Genomic DNA, 20,928 nt, shown 5'->3' on the forward strand with positions numbered 1-20,928 from the left:
TTAAAAGTCTGTTAGTTGATTTGTGAGCGAGTGGGTTTGGCATGTTATCTATGCTCAATTTCAGTTTTAATATTCTGTTATGGTATCATAGAAGGCATCCCTTCCTTTCTGTGGGGTAAGAGGGAGGGGGCAGAATGGTGCTGAAGACAGAAGCTGCCAACAATCATTCCGCTGAGACAGAAGCTGCCAACAATCATTCCGCTGTCTTGGATGGACACTGCGGCTGGACTGCAAGTCCCAGAAAGCACAGCTCTCGCCCGTGATGTCACGTCCGTTTCTGGGAACATCACATCCATTGGTGAGAACCCAACATCCGGTTGGTCGTGGGCTGCGTCCTTTCAACATGGAGGCTGTGCCGCGGATGCCGATGATTTGGCTCGACTTGAAGGAAGCTGGGGAGTTTCCCTTCGCTAGCGCCGTCCGACAGGTGAATAACAACAATGGCGAGAACACATTCGGTATTCTCCATCCGGTTACGTGTTTTGAGCCCTACGAACCGGGTGAGAGGCAGAAGGCTTGTGTCATTCAGGCCCCAGAATGTTCCTGCTGAGTCCCAGAGACTCCAGCAACCCGACTGAAGCCCTGTGCCTCTCTTTTGCTCTCCTTCAACATAATGCAGGACTTTTTCAAACCATTACTTGTTTGAGCTACTATATATTCCATTTTTATGTAACATTTAAAAATCATACAATTTAAAAATTGATTTAGGTATTATTTTTGTTTTGTGTATCAGTTCCTAGCCACTACCCCCCCCCCCCCCCCCAGTCTCTCTTACTGCCAACTGTTTGAGGTTGAACCAGACTGTCTGCAACTCTTGTATTATATTTCATCTGAGGTGAGCTTCAAATTGCAATTGCGCCATCGCTAAGATGGCCTGTTTTCATCTCTGTTGTATTGACTGACTATGCCCTGCCTCAGCTCATCTGCTGAAACACCCATTTGTACTTTTAAAAAAATTCTTCCATGGGATGTGGATGTCGCTAGCAAAGCAAGCATTTGTTGCCCATCCCTAATTGCCCTTGGCAGATGCCAATTCAGAGGGCAGTTAAGAGTTAACCACATTTCTGTGGGTCTGGAGTCACATGTAGGCCAGACCAGGTAAGGCTGGCAGATTTCCTTTCCTGAAGAACATTAGTGAATGTCATGGCAGCATTACTGAGCCTAACTTTCAATTCTAGATTTTTATTAATTAATTGAATTTAAATTCCACCATCTGCTGTAGTGGGTTTTGAACCTGTGTCCCCAGAGCATTAGCCTGGGCCTCTGGATTACTTCAGTGACATTACCACTACGCCACCATCTTCCCCACCCCGCTGTTACCTCCAGATTTGACTATTCCAACATGCTGCTGCCTAACCTCCCATATCCTACGCTCTAAACCTGGGCAGCAGAGTTCAGGAAGTCCTTCTGATTTAACTCTCTCCAAGTCCCATTACCCTGTGCTAACTGACGATTAGCTCAGTTCAGCAATGTCTAGGTTTTAAGATTCTCATCCTTGTTTTCAAATTCCATCATGTTCATCCTCTTCCACATCTGTAATTTGCAACTGTATCACCTTCTGAGATTTCTACATACCTCTGGTGGCTAGTATGTCAGCTGTAGCTCAGTTGGGAGCACTCTGCCTCTGAATCAGAAGGTTGTGGGTTTCAATCCCACTCCAGGACTTGAAGGCAAAAATCAAGGATGACACTCCAGTGCAGCACTGAGGGAGTGTGGCCCTGTTGGAAGTGACATCTTTGGGATGAAATATTAAACCATGGCCCCACCTGCCTCTCAGGTGGATGGAAAGGATCTCATGGCACTATTTTGAAGAAGAGCTGGGGAGTTCTCCCCAATCTCACTGTCAATATTTATCCTTCAGTCAACATCACAAAAATGGCTTATTTGGTCATCACATTGCTGTTGAGTTTGTGTGTGAATTAACTGTTGCGTTCTGTACATTGCAACAGTGACTGCACTTAAGTACTTGATTGGCTGTAAAAAGCTTTGGGATGTCCTATGTTCATGAAAAAAGCTATGTAAATGCAAGTTTGTCTTTCCAGTTCTGGCCCTTGCGCATTCCCAATTTTATTTATTTCTTTATTTATAGAGTTATACAGCACAGAAACAGGTCCTTTGGCCCATCGTGTCTGTGCCGGCCATCAATCACCGAACTATTCTAATCCCATTTTCCAGCACTTGGCTCGTAGCCTTGTATGCTATGGTGTTTCAAGTGCTCATCTAAATACTCAAATGTTGTGAGGGTTCCTGCCTCTACCACCTCTTCAGGCAGTGCGTTCCAGATTCCAACCACCCTTCGGGTGAAAAAAAGTTTCCTCAAATTCCCTCTAAACCTCCTGCCCCTTACCTTAAATCTTTGCCTCCTGGTTATTGATCCCTCTGCTAAGGGAAAAAGTTTCTTCCTATCTAACTTATCAATGCCCCTCAGAATTTTGTATACCTCAATCATGTCCCCCCTCAGCCTTCTCTGTTCTAAGGAAAACATCCCTCGCCTTTTCAGTCTCTCTTCATAGCTAAAATGCTCCAGCCCAGGCAACATCCTGGTGAATCTCCTCTGCACACTCTCCAGTGCAGTCACATCCTTCCTATAATGTGGTGCCCAGAACTGTATACAGTACTCCAGCTGTGGCCTAACCAGCATTTTATACAGCTCCATCATAACCTCCCTGCTCTTATATTCTATGCCTCGGCTGATAAAGGCAAGTATCCCATATGCTTTCCTAACCACCTCATTTACCTGTACTTCTGCCTCCGGTGATCTGTGGACAAGTACACCAAGGTCACTCTGACCTTCTGTACTTCCTAGGATCTTGCCATCCATTGTATTTTCCCTTGCTTTGTTCGTTCTCCCAAAATGCATCACCTCATACTTCTCAGGATTAAATTCCATTTGCCACTGCTCCGCCCATCTTACCAGCCCATCTATATCGTCCTGTAATATAAGGCTTTCCTCCTCACTACGACACCACCAATTTTCGTGTCATCTGCGAACTTACTGATCATACCTCTTATATTCACGACTAAATTATTAATGTACACCACAAACAGCAAGGGTCCCAGCACCGATCCCTATGGTACCCACTGGTCACAGGTTTTCACTCGCAAAAACAACCCTCGACCATTGCCCTCTGCTTCCTGCCACTAAGGCAATTTTGGATCCAATTTGCCAAATTGCCCAGGATCTCTTGGGCTCTTACCTTCTTAACCAATCTCCCATGTGGGACTTTATCAAAAGCCTTACTGAAGTCCAACTGCTTTACCCTCATCTACACATTTAGTCACCTCCTTGAAAAATTCAATCAAGTTACTTAGACACGATCTCCCCCGACAAAGCCATGCTGATTATCCCTGATTAATCCTTGCCTCTCCAAGTGGAGACTAATCCTGTGTCTCAGAATTTTTTCCAATAGTTTCCCAACCATTGATGTTAAACTCACCAGCCTGTAATTACCTGGTTTATCCCTGCTATCCTTGAATAATAGTACCTTCACTGTCCTCCAGCCCTCTGTTACCTCTCCTGTGGCTGAGAGGATTTGAAAATTTGTGTCAGAGCCCCTGCTATCTCCTCCCTTGCCTCACATAACAGCCTGGGGCACATCTCATCTGGGCCTGGGGATTTAAAGAGAAAGCATTGCGAAAGTTTATTTCATTCATGTCAAACACCTGCCCATTCTTAACACATAGCAGTTCCAGGCAGGATGAAATTCCATTCAAATCTTGGAATTTCTGATGTAAAGGCATTAAAATACTAACCAATGCGATGACTGGGAATTGAACCCGGGTCAACTGCTTGGAAGGCAGCAATGCTCACACTGTACCACCATCGCCCACTGCATGTGCCTACTCCAGTCCTTTAGAATTTTAGTTGCTTCATCATTGATGGCCATTCCTTCAGCTGCTATACTCTAAACTCTGGAATTCCTGCCTCTCGCTTTCTTTTCTCCTTTAAGGTGTTCCTCAAAACCCAACCTCTTTGACCAAGCTGCCCTAATATATCCTTATGTGGCTTGGTTTTTGTTTGATAATATTCCTGTGAAGTGCCTTGGAACATTTTACAATTTTAAAGGTGCTATATAAATGTAATAAAACAAAGTGCTAGAAGTACTCAGCAGATCTGGTAGCACTTGCTGAGTGTTTCCAACACTTCCTGCTTTTATTTCAGATTTCCAGCATTTGCAGTATTTTGCCTATTTAAGTGAAAGTTGTTACATATTTTTAGTTTTATTATATCCAACTCATGTAATGTATATGTATATAATTTTAGGTTTATATTTTCCAGTTATAAAATTTTGGAAAATGTACTTTTCAATTGTTTTTCAAGAAGTCTCGTATCAATTTTCTGTTTGTCAAATTCCAGGTTTTGTGGATTTGGAGTGAATTTGTTAGGAGCTGTTGCACTGACCCTGATTTTGTTCTCAAGCCAGAAATTTTATTTTGAGAAGTTAGGCTGTCAAATTGGGTAATGTGTATATCCAGAGTTCTCTTTATTAACAGATATATCCACATTTGAAAAGACAAGTTAGAATTTAAGGTGTACCTCTTAGAGCTAGGGTCTGACTTCCAGTAGAGGGTCTGTAACCTGATGCATAAACCTGTCTTCTCTCCTTATGGATTTTGACAGTCCTGTCGTATTTCCAGCATTTTCAGTTGCCTTAAAAGCCTGCCAAGTGATAGCTTATTATAGATTAGTCATAGTCTAGGATAGTTACTAAATATTGTGATGTTTCATGATTTTTCCTCCTCCCCCCCCACCCCTCCACATACCTTACCACCCCTTCGGAAGAAGAAGGGTCACTGACCCGAAACGTTAACTCTGCTTCTCTTTCCACAGATGCTGCCAGACCTGCTGAGTGGTTCCAGCATTTCTTGTTTTTATTTTCTTTACACTGATTGTCGACTTGTAGTGATAAGAGCATGTTGCTGATGATGCGCTTTCATTGTAAACTGCCTGAAAACTGTAATTGACCCAACATGCAGATTCCCATTGTTCTTACGGTTCAGTTAAGCAGTGTTATAAGTTAATTAAACGTGTTAATGATTTGTGAAATGTGTTCATTTCATCTGTTCCCCAAACATAATGGGCAGGGCTGTTTGCTCATTAAGAATCTTTTTGAGTCATGCAGCAAAGGAGGTGAGAAATAGAATAGCAATGTGCAATTGGCTTTGTAGGAAATACTTAAGGCAGAACTGCTTCAATGCCCCTGTTGCTCTTTTGAAGAGCTGAATTTTGTCAGTGGTTTCGTTATAGTTGTTCAACCTACCTCTTGTAGGTGAACTATATAACGTTGTGCTGGATGCTCATGTATACTGAAAGATAGAAGAATGGAATTCGAAAGGCTGCGTTTGCTGACAATGCAACCACTAGGTGGTGCTGCAGTGACACATGCGCAAATACAGCCTGTGCCACTAAAACATCTGTCTGTGACGTCAGGCAGCTGCCAGGACTAAAGATGGCGCTGTTCAAATAATCACACAAAGGCAACGTAAACACATGGCAGCAAACAGTGGCCAGAGGGAGAGAGCGGGCGGGGTGGGTGGAGGAGGAGAGCGCACCCGCCACCACCAAGGTCTTCGGCCGCTCTCTCCCCGCTTCCCCCACCCCGACCTCTCCCCTCTGCCCGCTTCTGCCACCCCCGCCCTCTCCCCGCATTAAGCGATGACGTCATCTGCGCATGCGCCAACCAGTCCTGGGAACGCAGCGCATGCGCAGAGAGCAGGAGCCAATCTGCGCATGTGCGTAGATTGGCACAGCCTGATTAAGTCAGCTGCCAGCTGCGTTGTCAATAATCACTTTGAATTAGAAAAGACTAGATCATGCAAGGCATTACATTCATTTTAGAAGTTTGTCCTTCTAATGGTTGTAAACTGTAAGGTGGGCATTTAACCTCATTTCCTGCCCCCCTCTCCCCCCCCAAAACATCCTCCTCTTCTGTTTGCTCATCATAGACTTTTGAGGCCATTGAGAATGTACAGTGCAACTGTCATCATAGACTGAAGTTAAATACTGCTACATGTGGAACTTGTTATTGCATATGTTCTACAAACTTGTCCTTTAAGTTATTCTCTGTCTTGCTATAATTGTAGGTTTTAACAGTCTCCATGGCTAAACGTTCATCAGTCCTGTCCCTAATAGGCAGTGAACAACAATTTGGATTTAGTGTCTTCAGCATGTCCCAAGGCGCATCACGGAAGGTCAATCAGACAAAAAATGGCAGGTGGCAGCAGTTTGGGAGAATTACTGCTAATGCGGAAAGCTATACTAAAGTAAAGATCTAAAAAGAGGGCATCCTGGAAAACCCAAGAGATAACTTTGATGCATTTAAGGGGTGGCTTTGATCCCTACCTGAATATGATACAGGGACAGAATGGGAAGATGTAATTTATGTGGAGTATAAACACCGGTATAGACCACTTGGCTCAAATGGCCTTTTTCTGTGCTGTTCTATTTTTAAAAAAAAATGAAATGGAAGCCTCAAGCAGACAATAACAAAAAGCACCCTTCAGGTGGATTTGCAGATACTCCACAGCCACAAAGGAGAAAATGAGTAGTTTTGGAACTGTGATAGTATATAGAGAGCTGGATTTTGCTTTCAGCGGCGAATGAGCAGTGCCTACTATTCATTGCATTTGCACTTTCCCAAAGACTTTCTATGGCATTTGGCACAAGAACTTACTGTAGATTAGCGAGCCAAAATGGCACAGTGCCCTGTCCAGGGGATCTGGATTTGTGAACAGGGCAAGCAAACTGTGTTCTGCCTAACCAATCAGATTAAAGAATCATTAATGAGCAATGCGTTTTAACCAGGAAGTGTCAGTTAGAATATTCTGATTCAATACTAAATCAGGTACAGGAAGTGAAATAAAGTTGGAATTAAGAGAGTGATGAGACGTAAAGAAAAAGTGAAAAAAGTTATTAAATAATTTTATTTTTTAAAATCGCCAACGATAAATAAAATCTGAAGGAGCGAGATTACACATTAGTAAAAGTTAATTTTCAGTGTCAGATTGTTTGGCAGTAATTAGATTTATCACACGAGGACAGAGACAGGCTGGTGGAATGGGTGGATACGTGGCAGATGAAATTTAAGGCAGTGAAGTACAAAGTGATACATTTTTGTAGAAGGAACAAGGAGATATAAACTAGAGAGGGTGCGGAATGAGATTTACTACAATGGTTCCAGAAATAAGGCGTTTTATTTACATGGGTTTATTGGAGAAGCTGAGGTTATTCTCTTTAGAGCAGAGAAGGTTGAGAGGCAGTTTAATAGAAGTGTTCAAAATCTTGAGGGGTCTAGACAGAGTTGATAGGGAAACTGTTCCTTTTGGTAGGGTCAAGAACTAGAGGAGACAGATTTAAAGATTTGACAAAGAACCAAAGATGACATAAAAAAAGTTATGCAGCAGATGGTTATGATCTTGAATACATTACCTGAAAGGGTGGTGGAGGCAGATTCAATGGAAAGCTTTCAAAAGGGAATTAGCTAAGTACATGAAAGGGGAAAAATTTGCAGGGCCACAGGGAAAGGGTGGGGGAGTAGATTAACCAGGATGGGTGCAACAGACCAAATGGTCTGCTCCAGTTCTGTGACCATTCTATGGTTCTAATTTACTTGCACTGGAATGGACAAACCTGAACTTTTTCTTCTGTATTTAGTATCTATATATAGTGCCTAAGTACTGCAGCTTCACACAGTTTCATGTATTTCAGTGCTGAGTCAGATAGTGAGGTACTGGTATAACACAGCTTCTGGAGGAGCAGAGCATCTTGGACAGCAGCTTGCAGATTTCTGTGTTTAACTGTGCATGTGTGGGCATCGATAGTTGTCCCAATTTATACTTGAACAACAGTGGGCACTATTAGCCTCAGCATTATTTCTACAGTAAGATCCAGCCCATTCAATGAAGTAGTGCATATATACCAACAATTGAAAATGAATTTCTGGCCTGTACCTATGGTGTAAGCGCACTCCACTGTGGACAATGTGATAGCCAACACGTTTCAACATTTTTGGCTGCAAATTAATGGATGCTGCTTCCAGTACTTTAGCTCCTCTGGCTAAAGCCTGACTCGGGTATAAAATTAAAACCCAACCCAACAACAGTCATCCCAAACCCGACCCGGTCCTGAGTCCTTTAATTTATTTTCATGCCTGACCTGACCATATCGAACATGTTATTGAAACAGAAAAAAATTGTAGATTAAAAAGAAAACAATACCACCAGTTTATGGGAATGACAATTAGCAGTGCAATTGGGAAATCTACATCAGTAGTACTGTCAGAGTTCCCAAACTCTGCTAGGGTGCCTAAGGTAGACAAGATAAGTCAACAAGTGTGGGGATGAGCCACCACATTACTCTTGCATTAGCAGACAGTTCAGGAACCCAGACATGGTGCTGTCGGAGAGCATAACCAGCTTTTGCCTATTTTAGATCTTCTACTTACTTCGTCGTCTACAATATTGAGGAAGGAGGTACTTGTAGCATTTGTTGCATTCAGGCCCCTGTACAATTTGAGTAGACATAGAGGGAAATTTCTAGCTTACAAACTTATGGAAATGACACAGGAAGACTAGCTGGCCCATCAAGACAGCCTCACACCAAGATAGCTGGACCATCATGGCTAAACACTTCTTCCCTCTCCCTAACTCGCATCTAAATCTACTAGGAGTGGAAAAAAGCATAAAAACCCTGTGCCAATGCCAACTCAGTAAATTTCCTCTCCAATGCCCTGCTGCCCTGGCAGTTGGAAACCTGTCCAGGAGATTACATGGCCCACGTGTTACTTATAAAGAAACTTACCTTCTATATGATGCTGTCTTTCTCACAGTCAGGAACTGATCGAGCTCCCTCTTGAAGCCGCTGAGAAAGTCAGCACCCACTACACCAGCTGGCAATGTATTCCAGAGGTTCTACATTCTCTGGGAAAAGAACCACCTAACATTCTGTCTATTCCTACGCATATGTGGTTTGATGTAAATTGGAATCAAAGATGGGCTGCCTTTTAAAGAAGAGATGATTTGGGTACAGTCAAAATACATTCCCAGGAGGGGCAAGGTAGGACAAACAAAGCCAGAGCTCCCTGGTTCATGAAAGAGATAGAGAGTAAGATGAAGCAGAAAAAGGGGGCAGATGTCAGGTTGCTAATACATGTGAGGGCCTGGCTGACTATTAAAGTTTAGAGGGGAAGTAGAAAGGGAAATAAGGAAAAAAAAGAGACTGTCAGCTAACATAAAGGGGAAGGGAATCCAAAACATACAAATAATAAAATAGTGGTAAGAGGAGAGGTAGGTATCATTAGGGACCAAAATAGGAATTTACACTTGGAGGCAGAAAGGCATGGCTGAGGTACTAAAATACTTTGCATCTCTTTACCAAGGAAGAAGATGCTGCCAAAGTCATAGTGAAAGAAGAGACACTGGATGGGCTAAAGATTGATGGAGGAGGTATTAGGCTCGCTGTACTCAGTCTATAGGTCATCAGAACCAGATGAGGTGCTTCTGAGGACATGGAGGGAAGTAAGGGCATAATCTCCCAATCCTCCTTAGATACAGAGGGGTGGTGCTCGAGACTGCAGAATTGTAAATATTACACCCTTTTTTGAACAGGCTGTAAAGAATAGCCCAAAAACTACAGTCCACTCATTTTAACCTCGGTGGTGGGAAAGCTAGTAGAAACAATAATCCAAGACAAAATTAACAGTCACTTGGACAAACGTGGATTATTTAAGGATTTGTTAAAAGCAAATAGTGTTTAACTAACAATTGGATTTTTTGATGAGGTGACGTGGTGGTGAACTTAATGTGGTTGATGTGGTGTACATGGACTTCCAAAAGGTGTTTGATAAAGTGCCACACAACAGTCTGGACAGCAAAATTAAATCCCATGGATTAAAAGGGAAAGCAGCAGCATGGATACAAAGTTGGCTGAGTGACAGGAATCAGAGTAGTGGTGATAGTTCTTTCTTTGGACCTGAGGAAGGCATACAGTGGGGTTCCCCAGGGGTTAGTACTAGGACCACTGCTTTTCTTGATCTTTACTAATGACCTAGACTTAGGTGTGCAGAGCACAATTTCAACATTTTCAGATGTCACAAAACTTGGAAGTATTGTGAACTGTGGGGAGGATAGTGATAGACATCAACATAAAGCCTGGAATAAAAACAAGAAGTGCTGGAACCACTCAGCAGGTCTGGCAGCATCTGTGGAAAGAGAAGCAGAGTTAACGTTTCGGGTCAGTGACCCTTCTTCGGAACTTCTCTTTCCACAGATGCTGCCAGACCTGCTGAGTGATTCCAGCATTTCTTGTTTTTATTTCAGATTTCCAGCATCGGCAGTATTTTGCTTTTAACATAAAGCCTGGCTCTGGTATAAATTTAAAACCTGACCCGAGCACAGCCAACCCGACCCAGGCCCAAGTCCTTCAATTTTTTTTCATGCCTGACCCGACCCGAAAATATCAAACATGTTATTAGTACAGAAAAAAAATTGTCAAACGTAGATTAAAAAGATAACAATACAAAACAAAACCCGACTTGACCTGAGCTCGAATGTTGGACGCAGAAAATAGACCCGACCCGAACCCACATGTAGTCGGAAATAAAAACAAGAAATGCTGGAAATGCTCAGTAGGTGTGGCAGCATCTGTGGATAGAAAAACAGAGTTAACGTTTCAGGTCAGTGACCCCTCATCAGAACTTTTGCTTTTATTTTACCACATGTAGTAGCTTTGGTCGCGGTCGGTTTCGGGTCGGGTAGCCAGGCTTTACTTCAACAGGACATAGACAGGCTGGTGGAATGGGCAGACACATGGCACATGAAATTTAATGCAGAGAAGTGCGAAGTGTTACATTTTGTAGGAAGAATGAGGAAAGGCAATATAAAAGAACGAGTACAATTAAGGAGGTGCAGGACCAGAGGTACCTGGGGGTATATGTGCGCAAATCATGGAAGGCTGCAGAGCAGGTTGGGAAAGTGGTTAATAAGGTATATGGGTTCCTGGGCTTTATAATTAGTCAAAGTAGAAAAGCAAGGAAGTTATGGTGAACCTTTGTAAGTTTCGGTCTCAACAAACGAACATACAAATTAGGAGCAGGAGTAGGCCACTTAGCCCCTTGAGCCTGCTCTGCCATTCAATACGATCATGGCTGATCTGGTTGTAACCTCTTATTTTCTGTCTAACCCCAATAACTTTCCCTCCCCTCCTCCCACCCCCTCCCTTGCTTATCAAGAACCTATCTCCTCTGCCTTAAAAATATTCAAAGACTCTGCTTCCACTGCCTTTTGAAGAAGAGAGTTCTCAAGACTCAGCACCCTCAGAGAAAAGAAATTTCCTCATCTTTGTCTTAAATGGGTGATCCCTTATTTTTAAACAGTGACCATAAGTTCTACATTCTCCCACAAGGGGAAGCATCCTTTCCACATCCACCCTGTCAAAACCCCTCAGGATCTTAAATGAAAACAAAAAGTGCTGTAAATACTCCACGTCTGGCAGCATCTGTGGAGAGAGAAGCAGAGTTAACGTTTCAGGTCTGTGACCTTTCATCAGAACTGAGGATCTTACATGTTTCAATCAAGTCACCTCTTACTCTCCTAAACTCCAGCATATACAAGTCTAGCCTGTCCAACCTTTCCTCAAAAGACAACCCGCCCATTCCAGGTATGATTCTAGTAAACCTTCTCTGAACTGCTTCCAATGCATTTACATACTTCCTTAAATAAGGAGACCAATACAGTAAACAGTACTCCAGATGTGGTCTCACGAATGCCCTGTATAGCTGAAGCATAACCTACTTTTGTATTCAGTTCCCCTCGCAATAAATGATAACATTCTATTAGCTTTCCTAATTACTTGCTGTACCTGCATACTTTTGCGATTCATGCACAGAGGACACCCAGATCCCTTTGTGATCTCTCACCATTGAGATAATGCTTTTTTTAAATTCTTCCTGCCAAAATGGGCAATTTCACATTTTCCCATATTATACTCCATTTGCTATGTCCCTTTGTAGCTTCCTTATGTCCTCTTCACAACTTACTTTCCTACCTATCTTTGTGTCATCAGCAAATTTAGCAACCGTGCCTTTGGTCCCTTCATCCAAGTTATTCATATAAAATTGTAAAACGTCGAGGCTCCAGCACAGATCCCTGTGGCACACCACTCGTTACATCTTGCCAACCAAAAGAAATGACAGCTTTATGCCTACTCTCTGTTTCCTGTTAGCAAGCCAATCTTCTAACCATGCTAAAATGTTACTCCCTACACCATGAGCTTTTATTTTCCATAATATTTGATGTGGCACCTTATCAAATGCCTTCTGGAAATCTAAGTACAGTACATCCTGACCGGTTCCCCTTTATCCACAGCATGTGCCACTTTGTCTAAGAACTCCAATAAATTGGTTAAACATGATTTCCCTTTCACAAAACCATGTTGACTCTGCCTGATTACCTTGGATTTTTCTTAGTGCCCTGCTATAACATCTTTAATAATTGCTTCTGACATTTTCCCTGAAACAGATGTTAAGCTAACTAGTCTGTAGTTTCCAGCTTTCTGTCTCCCTCCCTTTTTGAATAACGGGGTTACATTGGCTATTTTCCAATCTAATGGAACCTTCACCGAATCTAGGGAAGTTTAGAAATACCAACCCATCAACTATCTCACTAGCCACTTTTTTTAAGACCCTAAGATGAAGTCCATCAGCAGCCGGGGACTTGTCAGCCGGCAGCTCCAACAATTTGTTCAGTGCCACTTCCCTGGTGATTGTAATTTTCTTGTGTTGCGCCCTCCCTTCCATTTCCTGACTTACAGCTAATACTGGAATGTTACTTGTATTCTCTATTGTGAAGACCAATGCAAAATATCTGTTCAATTCATCTGCCATCTCCTTATTTTTCATTATTAATTCCCCAGACTGACTTTCTATAGGACCAATGCTCACTTTGTTAACTTTTCTTTTTAAAATATCGATGGAAACTCTTACTATCTGTCTTTATATTTCTAGCTAGCTTTCTCTCGTACTCTAATTTTACCTTGCTTATCAATCTTTTAGTCATTCTTTGCTGTGTTTTTATATTCTGTTCAATCTTCTGACCTGCCTTCCATCTTTGCGCAATTATATGCTTTTTCTTTAATTTTGATACTATCTTTAACATTTTAGTTAACTACGGGTGATCGGCCCTCCCCTTGGAATTTTTCTTTCTCATCAGAATGTAACTGTTCTGTGTATTCTGAAATATCCCCTTAAATGTCTGCCACTGCCTCTCTATTGACCGATCCCTTAACCTAATTTGCCAGTTCACTTTAGCTAGCTCTGCTTTCATTCCCTCATTATTGCCTTAATTTAAGTTTAAAATATTAGTCTGAGCCCCACTGTTCCCTCACTCAAACTGAAATTCAATTATATTATGATCGCCGCTGCCTAGGGCGCACCTTCACTATGAGGTCATTAATCCTATCTCTTTGCACAATACCAAGTCTCGTAAAGCCTGCTCTCTGGCTCCAGAATGTGTTATTCTAAGAAACTATCCCGAAAAACATTCTATGAACTCATCATTTAGGCGACCTTTGCCTATCTCTTCCAATTCTAGGCGCCACTATTTAGGAAGCATGTGAAGGCACTAGAGAGGGTGCAGAAAAGATTTTCGAGAGTGGTTCCAGGGATGAAGCACTTAAGTTAGTTGGATAGGTTGGAGAGGTTGAGTGATTCTCCTTGGAGAAGAGAAAGTTGGGAGGAAATTTAATAGTGGTGTTTAAAATCATGAGTGGTCTAGACAGAGTCGATAGAAACTGTGCCCATTGACGGGAGGGTCAGGAATCAGAGGGCACGGATTTGAGGTGATTGACAAAAGAATCAACAGTGACATGAAAAACCTTTACGGAGGGGATGGTTAGGATCTGGAATACACTGCTTGAGAGTGTAATGGAGGCAGATTCAATTGTGGCTTTCAAAAAGGAATTGAATAATTAGTTGAAGAAAAAGAATTTACAAGGCTATGGGGAAAGGATGGGAGATTGGGACTAGCTGAATTGCTCTTAGAGCCGTTATGGTCATGACAAGCCGAATGGCCTCCCTCTGTGCGATTATCATTCTATTAAAGTAAAGGATCTATTACTTTCAATAAAAACAGAAAATGCTAGAAACATTCAGGTCAGACAGCATCTGTGGAGAAACAGTTAGCATTTCAGGTCGATGGCCTTTCATTAGAACACGCTAACTTTTGCTTCTCTCTCCGTAGATGCTCTGAGTGTTTGCAGAATTTTCAGTTTTTATTTCAGATTTCTAGCATTTGCGGTATTTTGCTTTTGTTTTATTACTTTTATACTGTCTTAGCAAGTCTTGATTATGATTTGGCTCTAGTGAATCTTGGAACTTATTTATTCTATGTGATTGATTTCAAAAGGGAATTGGATTTTTAATTAAGACCTGGGTGGTTGATTGACTTAAAAAAAAAGTCATGGGATGTGGACATTGCTGGCAAGACCAGCATTTATTGCTCATCCCTAGTTGCCCTTAGATGGTTGTGGTGAGCCAGTTTCCTGAATTGCTGCAGTCTGTGTGGTGAGGGGACACCCACAGAGTTATGTAAGAAGTTCCGAGTTTTTGACCCAGCGAGGATGAATGAACACCGATGTCCAAGTCACGATGGGGTTGCTTGGAGGGGAACTTGGAGATAGTGCTGTTTCCATGTGCACGCTGTTCTTGTCCTTATAGTTGGTAAGTGCTGAGAAGCTTTGACAAATTACTGCATTACATCATGTGGATGGTACACACTGTAGCCACAGTGTGCCAGTGATGGAGGGAATGAATGGTGATTGGGGTGTCAGTCAAGTGGGCTGCTTTATCCTGAAGGATGTCAAGCTTCTTGAGTGTTGTTGGAGCTGCGCGCAACCAAACAGGTGGCGAGTATTCCATCACGCTCCTGACTTGTGCCTTGTCGGTAGTAGAAAGGCTTTGGGGAGTCAGTAGGTGAGTCACTTGCTGCAACATGTCCTGCCTCTTGCAGCCATTGTTTTTATATGTGTAGTCCAATTAACTCCCTGATCTATGGTGGCACCCCAAGGTGTAAATGGTTATTACCCCACTCAGTTTGGGAGTATTTTGCTGGCTCCTATTGGCCCCCTAATTCTTGTGTTCTTGTCAGATGCTGTTTTGATATCAAGGGCAGTTGTTCTCGCCTCTGGAATTCAGCTTTATCTCCATGCCATTGTGAGAACATAACGTAAGAAATAGGAGCAGGAGTAGGCCATTCGGCCCCTCGAGCCTACTCTGCCATTCAATAAGATCATGGCTGATCTGATTGTGGCATTAACTCCACTTTTCTGCCTGCCCCCTCAAAGACTCTTGACTCCCTCGTAGATCAAAAAACTGTCTTAATTTAGCCTTGAGCATATTCAGTGATCCACCCTCCATTTCTCTCTGGGAAAGAGAATTCTAAAGATTAACGATCCTCTGAGAGAAGAAATTTCTCGTCATCTCTATTTTCAAAGGGAGACCCCCCATGTTTTGAAACTGTACCCTGAGTTCTTGGTTCTCCCACGAGAGGAGACGTCCTCTGAGCATAGTGGTAATGTCACTAGACTAGTAACCCATTGTGGTCCACATTCCTACCAATGATAGGTAGGAAGAGGGATGAGGTCCTGAAAGCAGATTTTAGGGAGTTAGGAAGGAAATTAAAAAGCAGGACCTCCAAAGCAGTTATCTTAGGGTTACTCCCAGTGTCACGTGCATCGGAATAGGAGAATTGATTGAACGTATGGCTGGAGAATTGGTGAAGGAGGGAGGGCATCAGATTTCTGAAGCATTGGGACTGGTTCTGCGACAGGTGGGACCTGTACAAGATGGACAGGCTACATCTTGACAGGAGTGGAACTAATATCCTTGCAGGGAGATATGCTAGTGCTGTTGGGGAGGCTTTAAACTAACCTGTCAGGGAGATGGGAACCTGAGGGGTAGCTCAAATTGGAAGGAAGTAAAGCTGGTAACAGGAGGTAGAAAAGTAGCAAGTGACATTAGAAGGCAGGCAAAACAAAGGTGAGCATCAACTAGGCTTAGAATGCAGAATAATGTCAAGAAGACAAGGTTAAGGGCACTCTACCTGAATGCACGCAGCATTCACAACAAGGTAAATGATTTAAAGGCCCAAATAGAAGTAAATGGGTATATCTAATTGCCGCAAAATAACGTGGCTACCGGGTGACCAAGACTGGGAACTGAATATTCAAGGATATTGGACATTTAGGAAAAGGACGTGGTGTTGCACATTAGTAAGGGAGGATCTCCGATAGGAAGAACTAAATGTGGAATCTGTTTGGGTGGAGCTAAGAAACAGCAAGGGGCAGGAAACATTGGTAGGAGTTTATAGGCCACCAAGCAGTGGTGGTAGTGTGGGGCATAGTATTAATCAGGAGAGTAGAGAAGCATGTGGCATGGGTGACATCAATCTGCGTATAGACTGGGTAAACATAATGAGCACTAATGCTGTGGAGGGCAAGTTTCTGGACTGTGTTAGGGATGATTTTCTAGAGCAGTATGTTGAGGAACCGACTATAGAACAGGCTATTTTAGATGTAGTTTTACGTAATGAGAAAGGGCTAATTAATCTTGTAAAAGAACCTTTAAGGATGTGACCATAATATGATAGAATTTTACATTATGTTTGAAAGTGAGGTAATTCAATCTGAAGCCAGGGTGTTAAATTTGAACAATGGAAATTTGAAGGTATGAGGGGCACATTGGCTGAGGTGGATTGGGAAAATACATTAAAAGGTATGATGGTCTTGAAAGAAATATTAGAGTTTACAGCAACTATACATTCCTTCAAGGTACAAAAATCCCAAAATTAAAGGCAGTCAACTGTGGATAGCAAAGGAAGTTGAGGATTGTATAAGGTTAAAAGAAAAGGCCTATAAAGTTGCTAGAAATAGTAAACCTGAGGATTGGGAGGATTTTAGAATACAGCAAAGGTGGACAAAGAAACTGAGTAAGAAAAGAATAGAATATGAATGTAAGCTAGCAAAAAATATAGAAACGGACTGCAAAAGCTTCTGCAGGTACATTAAAAAGGAAACGTTTGGCTAAGACAAATGTGGGTCCATTACAGGCAGAGTCAGGAGAATTTAGAATAGGGAACAGAGAAATGGCAGAGTAGCTAAATGATTACTTTGTGTCTGTCTTCATTGAGGAAGATGCAAGAAATCTCCCAGAATTAGAGATCCAAGGGATTGGGGGAATGAGGAATTAAAGGAAATTAGTATTAATAAGGCTGTATTGGAGAAATTAATGGGGCTGAAGGTTGATGAGTCCCTGGGACCTGATATTCGACATCCCAGAGTGTTGAATGAGGTAGCTATGGAGGTAGTGGATGCATTGGTGATCACTTTCCAAATTCTATAAATTCTGGAGCGGTTCCTGCAGATTAGAAGGTCGCAAATGTCACCCCACTATTTAAGAAGGGAGGGAGAGAGAAAACAGGGAATTGCAGACCTGTTAGCCTTAGATCAATCATTGGGAAAATGCTAAAATCCATTCTAAAGGATGTGATAAATAGAAACTTGGATGATAATGATCTGATTGGGCATAGTCATCATGGATTTATGAATGGGAAATCATGTTTGATTAACCTGTTGGAGTTTTCTGAGGATGTTACGAACAGAATTGATAAAGGGGAGTTGGTGGACATGGTATACTTGGATTTTCAGAAGGCTTTTGATAAAGTCCCCCACTGGAGGTTGGTTAGCAAAATTAAAGCACACGGGATAGGAGGTAATATACTGGCATGGATTAAGGATTGGTTAACAGGCAGAAAGCAGAGAGTAGGAATAAATGGGTCATTTTCACATTTGCAGTCTGTGACTAGTGGGGTACCGCAGGAATCAATGCTTGGGCCCCAGCTGTTCATATATATCAATGATTTGGATGTGGGGACCAAATGTAGTATTTCCAAGTTCACGGATGACACAAAACTAGGTGGGAAGGTATGTTGTGAGGAAGATGCAAAGCGGCTTCATGGGGGTTTGGACAGACTTAGTGAGTGGGCAAGCACATGGCAGATGGAATTTAATGTGGGAAAATGTGAGGTTATTCACTTGGTAGGAGGAATAGATGTGCAGAGTATTGCTTAAATGATAAAAGATTTGAAAGTGTAGATGTACAAAGGGACCTGGGTGTCCTTGTCAGTAAGTCACTGAAAGCTAACATGCCGGTGCAGCAAGCAATTAAGGTTGTACCATTGTATGTTCGCCTTTATCGCAAGAGAATTTGAGTACAGGAGTAGTGAAGTCTTGCTTCAATTGGATAGAAGCTTGGTTAGACCGCACTTGGAGTACTGTGTGCAGTTTTGGTCCCCTTACACAGAACATAGAACAGTACAGCACAGTACAGGCCCTTCGGCCCACGATTTTGTGCCGACCCTTTAACCTACTCTAAGATCAAACTACCTACATACCCTTCATTCTACTATTATCCATGTACCTATCCAAGAGTCGCTTAAATGTCCCTAATGTATCTGCTTCTACTACCACTGCTGGCATTGCATTCCACACACCTACCACTCTCTGTGTAAAGAACCTCCGTCTGACATCTCCCCTAAACCTTCCTCCATTCACCTTAAAATTATGCCCCTTGGTGATGGCCCTTTCCGCCCTGGGAAAAAGTCTCTGACTATCCACTCTATCTATGCCTCTTGTACACCTCTAACAAGTCACCTCTCATCCTTCTTCGCTCCAATGAGAAAAGCCCTAGCTCCCTCAACCTTTCTTCATAAGACATGTCCTCCATTCCAGGCAGCATCCTGGTAAATCTCCTCTGCACCCTCTCTAAAGCTTCCACATCCTTCCTATAATGAGGCGACCAGAACTGAACACAATATTCCAAGTGTGGTCTAACCAGGGCTTTAGAGAGCTGCAGCATAACCTCGCGGCTCTTAAACTCAATCCCCCTGTTAATGAAAGCCAACACCCCATACGCCTTCTTAACCCTATCAACTTGGGTGGCAACTTTGAGGGATCTATGGACGTGGACCCCAAGATCCCTCTGTTCCTCCACATTGCCAAGAATCCTGTCTTTAAGCCTGTATTCCGCATTCAAATTCGACCTTCCAAAATGAATCACTTCACACTTTTCCAGGTTGAACTCCATCTGCCACTTCTCAGCCCAGCTCTGCATCCTGTCAATGTCCCGTTGCAACCTACAACAGCCTTCCACACTATCCACAACTCCAGCAACCTTTGTGTCATCGGCAAACTTACTAACCCAGCCTCCCACTTCCTCATCCAAGTCATTTATAAAAATCACAAAGAGCAGAGGTCCCAGAACAGATCCCTGCGGAACACCACTGGTCACTGAGCTCCGGGCAGAATACTTTCCATCTACTACCACCCTCTGTCTTCTATGGGCCAGCCAATTCTGTATCCAGACAGCCAAATTTCCCTGTATCCCATGCCTCCTTACTTTCTGAATGAGCCTACCATGGGGAACCTTATCAAACACCTTGCTAAAATCCATATACACCACATCCACTACTCTTCCTTCATCAATGTGTTTTGTCACATTCTCAAAGAATTCAATAAGGCTTGTGAGGCATGACCTGCCCCTCACAAAGCCATGCTGACTATCTCTAATCAAACTATGCTTTTCCAAATAATCATAAATCCTGTCTCTCAGAATCCTCTCCAATAATTTGCCCACCACCGACGTAAAACTGACTGGTCTGTAATTCCCAGGGTTATCCCTATTCCCTTTCTTGAACAAGGGAATAACATTTGCCACCCTCCAATCATCTGGTACTACTCCAGTGGACAGTGAGGACGCAAAGATCATCGCCAAAGGCACGGCAATCTCTTCCCTCGCTTCCCGTAATAACCTTGGGTATATCCCGTCTGGCCCCGGGAACTTATCTATCCTCATGTCTTTCAAAATTTCCAGCACATCCTCCTCCTTAACATCAACCTGTTCGAGCATATCCGCCTGTTTCACACTGTCCTCACAAACGTCCAGGTCCCTCTCACTAGTGAATACTGAAGCAAAGTATTCATTAAGGACCTCCCCTACCTCCTCTGACTCCAGGCACAAGTTCCCTCCACTATCCCTGATCGGCCCTACCCTCACTCTGGCCATCCTCTTGTTCCTCACATAAGCGTAGAACGCCTTGGGATTTTCCTTAATCCTACCCGCCAAGACTTTTTCATGTCCCCTTCTAGCTCTCCTAAATCCATTCTTCAGTTCCTTCCTGGCTACCTTGTAACCCTCTAGAGCCCTGTCTGATCCTTGCTTCCTCAACCTGAAGTAAGCTTTCTTCTTCCTCTTGACTAGCTGTTCCACATCTCTTGTCATCCAAGATTCCTTCACCCTACCATCCCTTCCTTGCCTCATCGGGACAAACCTAGATTAGGGCCAATCAAGGATAGTAGTGGGAAGTTGTGTGTGGAATCAGAGGAGATAGGGGAAGTGTTAAATGAATATTTTGCGTCAGTATTTACAGTAGAGAAAGAAAATGCTGTCGAGGAGAATACTGAGATTCAGGCTACTAGACTAGATGGGATTGAGGTTCACAAGGAGGAGGTGTTATCAATTTTGGAAAGTGTGAAAATAGATAAGTCCCCTGGGCCAGATGGGATTTATCCTAGGATTCTCTGGGAAGCTAGGGAGGAGATTGCAGAGCCTTTGTCCTTGATCTTTATGTCGTCATTGTCGACAGGAATAGTGCCGGAAGACTGGAGGATAGCAAATGTTGTCCCCTTGTTCAAGAAGGGGAGTAGAGACAGCCCTGGTAATTATAGACCTGTGAGCCTTACTTCGGTTGTGGGTAAAATGTTGGAAAAGGTTATAAGAGATAGGATTTATAATCATCTTGAAAAGAATAAGTTCATTAGCGATAGTCAGCATGGTTTTGTGACTGGTAGGTCGTGCCTCACAAACCTTATTGAGTTTT

General features: G+C 42.8%; 1 protein-coding gene across 1 annotated transcript in view; it reads left to right on the plus strand.

The window, feature by feature from the left end:
* The first annotated feature begins 327 nt into the window (after positions 1-327).
* The window catches only part of ptpn23a (protein tyrosine phosphatase, non-receptor type 23, a), a 123,739-nt gene continuing 103,138 nt past the window's right edge, over positions 328-20,928 (plus strand). Inside the window, exon 1 of the mRNA XM_068031443.1 lies at positions 328-427. Within this exon, the coding sequence (XP_067887544.1) occupies positions 344-427 (84 nt within the window). The 5' untranslated portion in view covers positions 328-343. The remainder of the gene's footprint in view (positions 428-20,928) is intronic.

This window comes from Heterodontus francisci, chromosome 5 (assembly GCF_036365525.1).
Source record: "Heterodontus francisci isolate sHetFra1 chromosome 5, sHetFra1.hap1, whole genome shotgun sequence".
NCBI classification, from domain to species: domain Eukaryota; kingdom Metazoa; phylum Chordata; class Chondrichthyes; order Heterodontiformes; family Heterodontidae; genus Heterodontus; species Heterodontus francisci.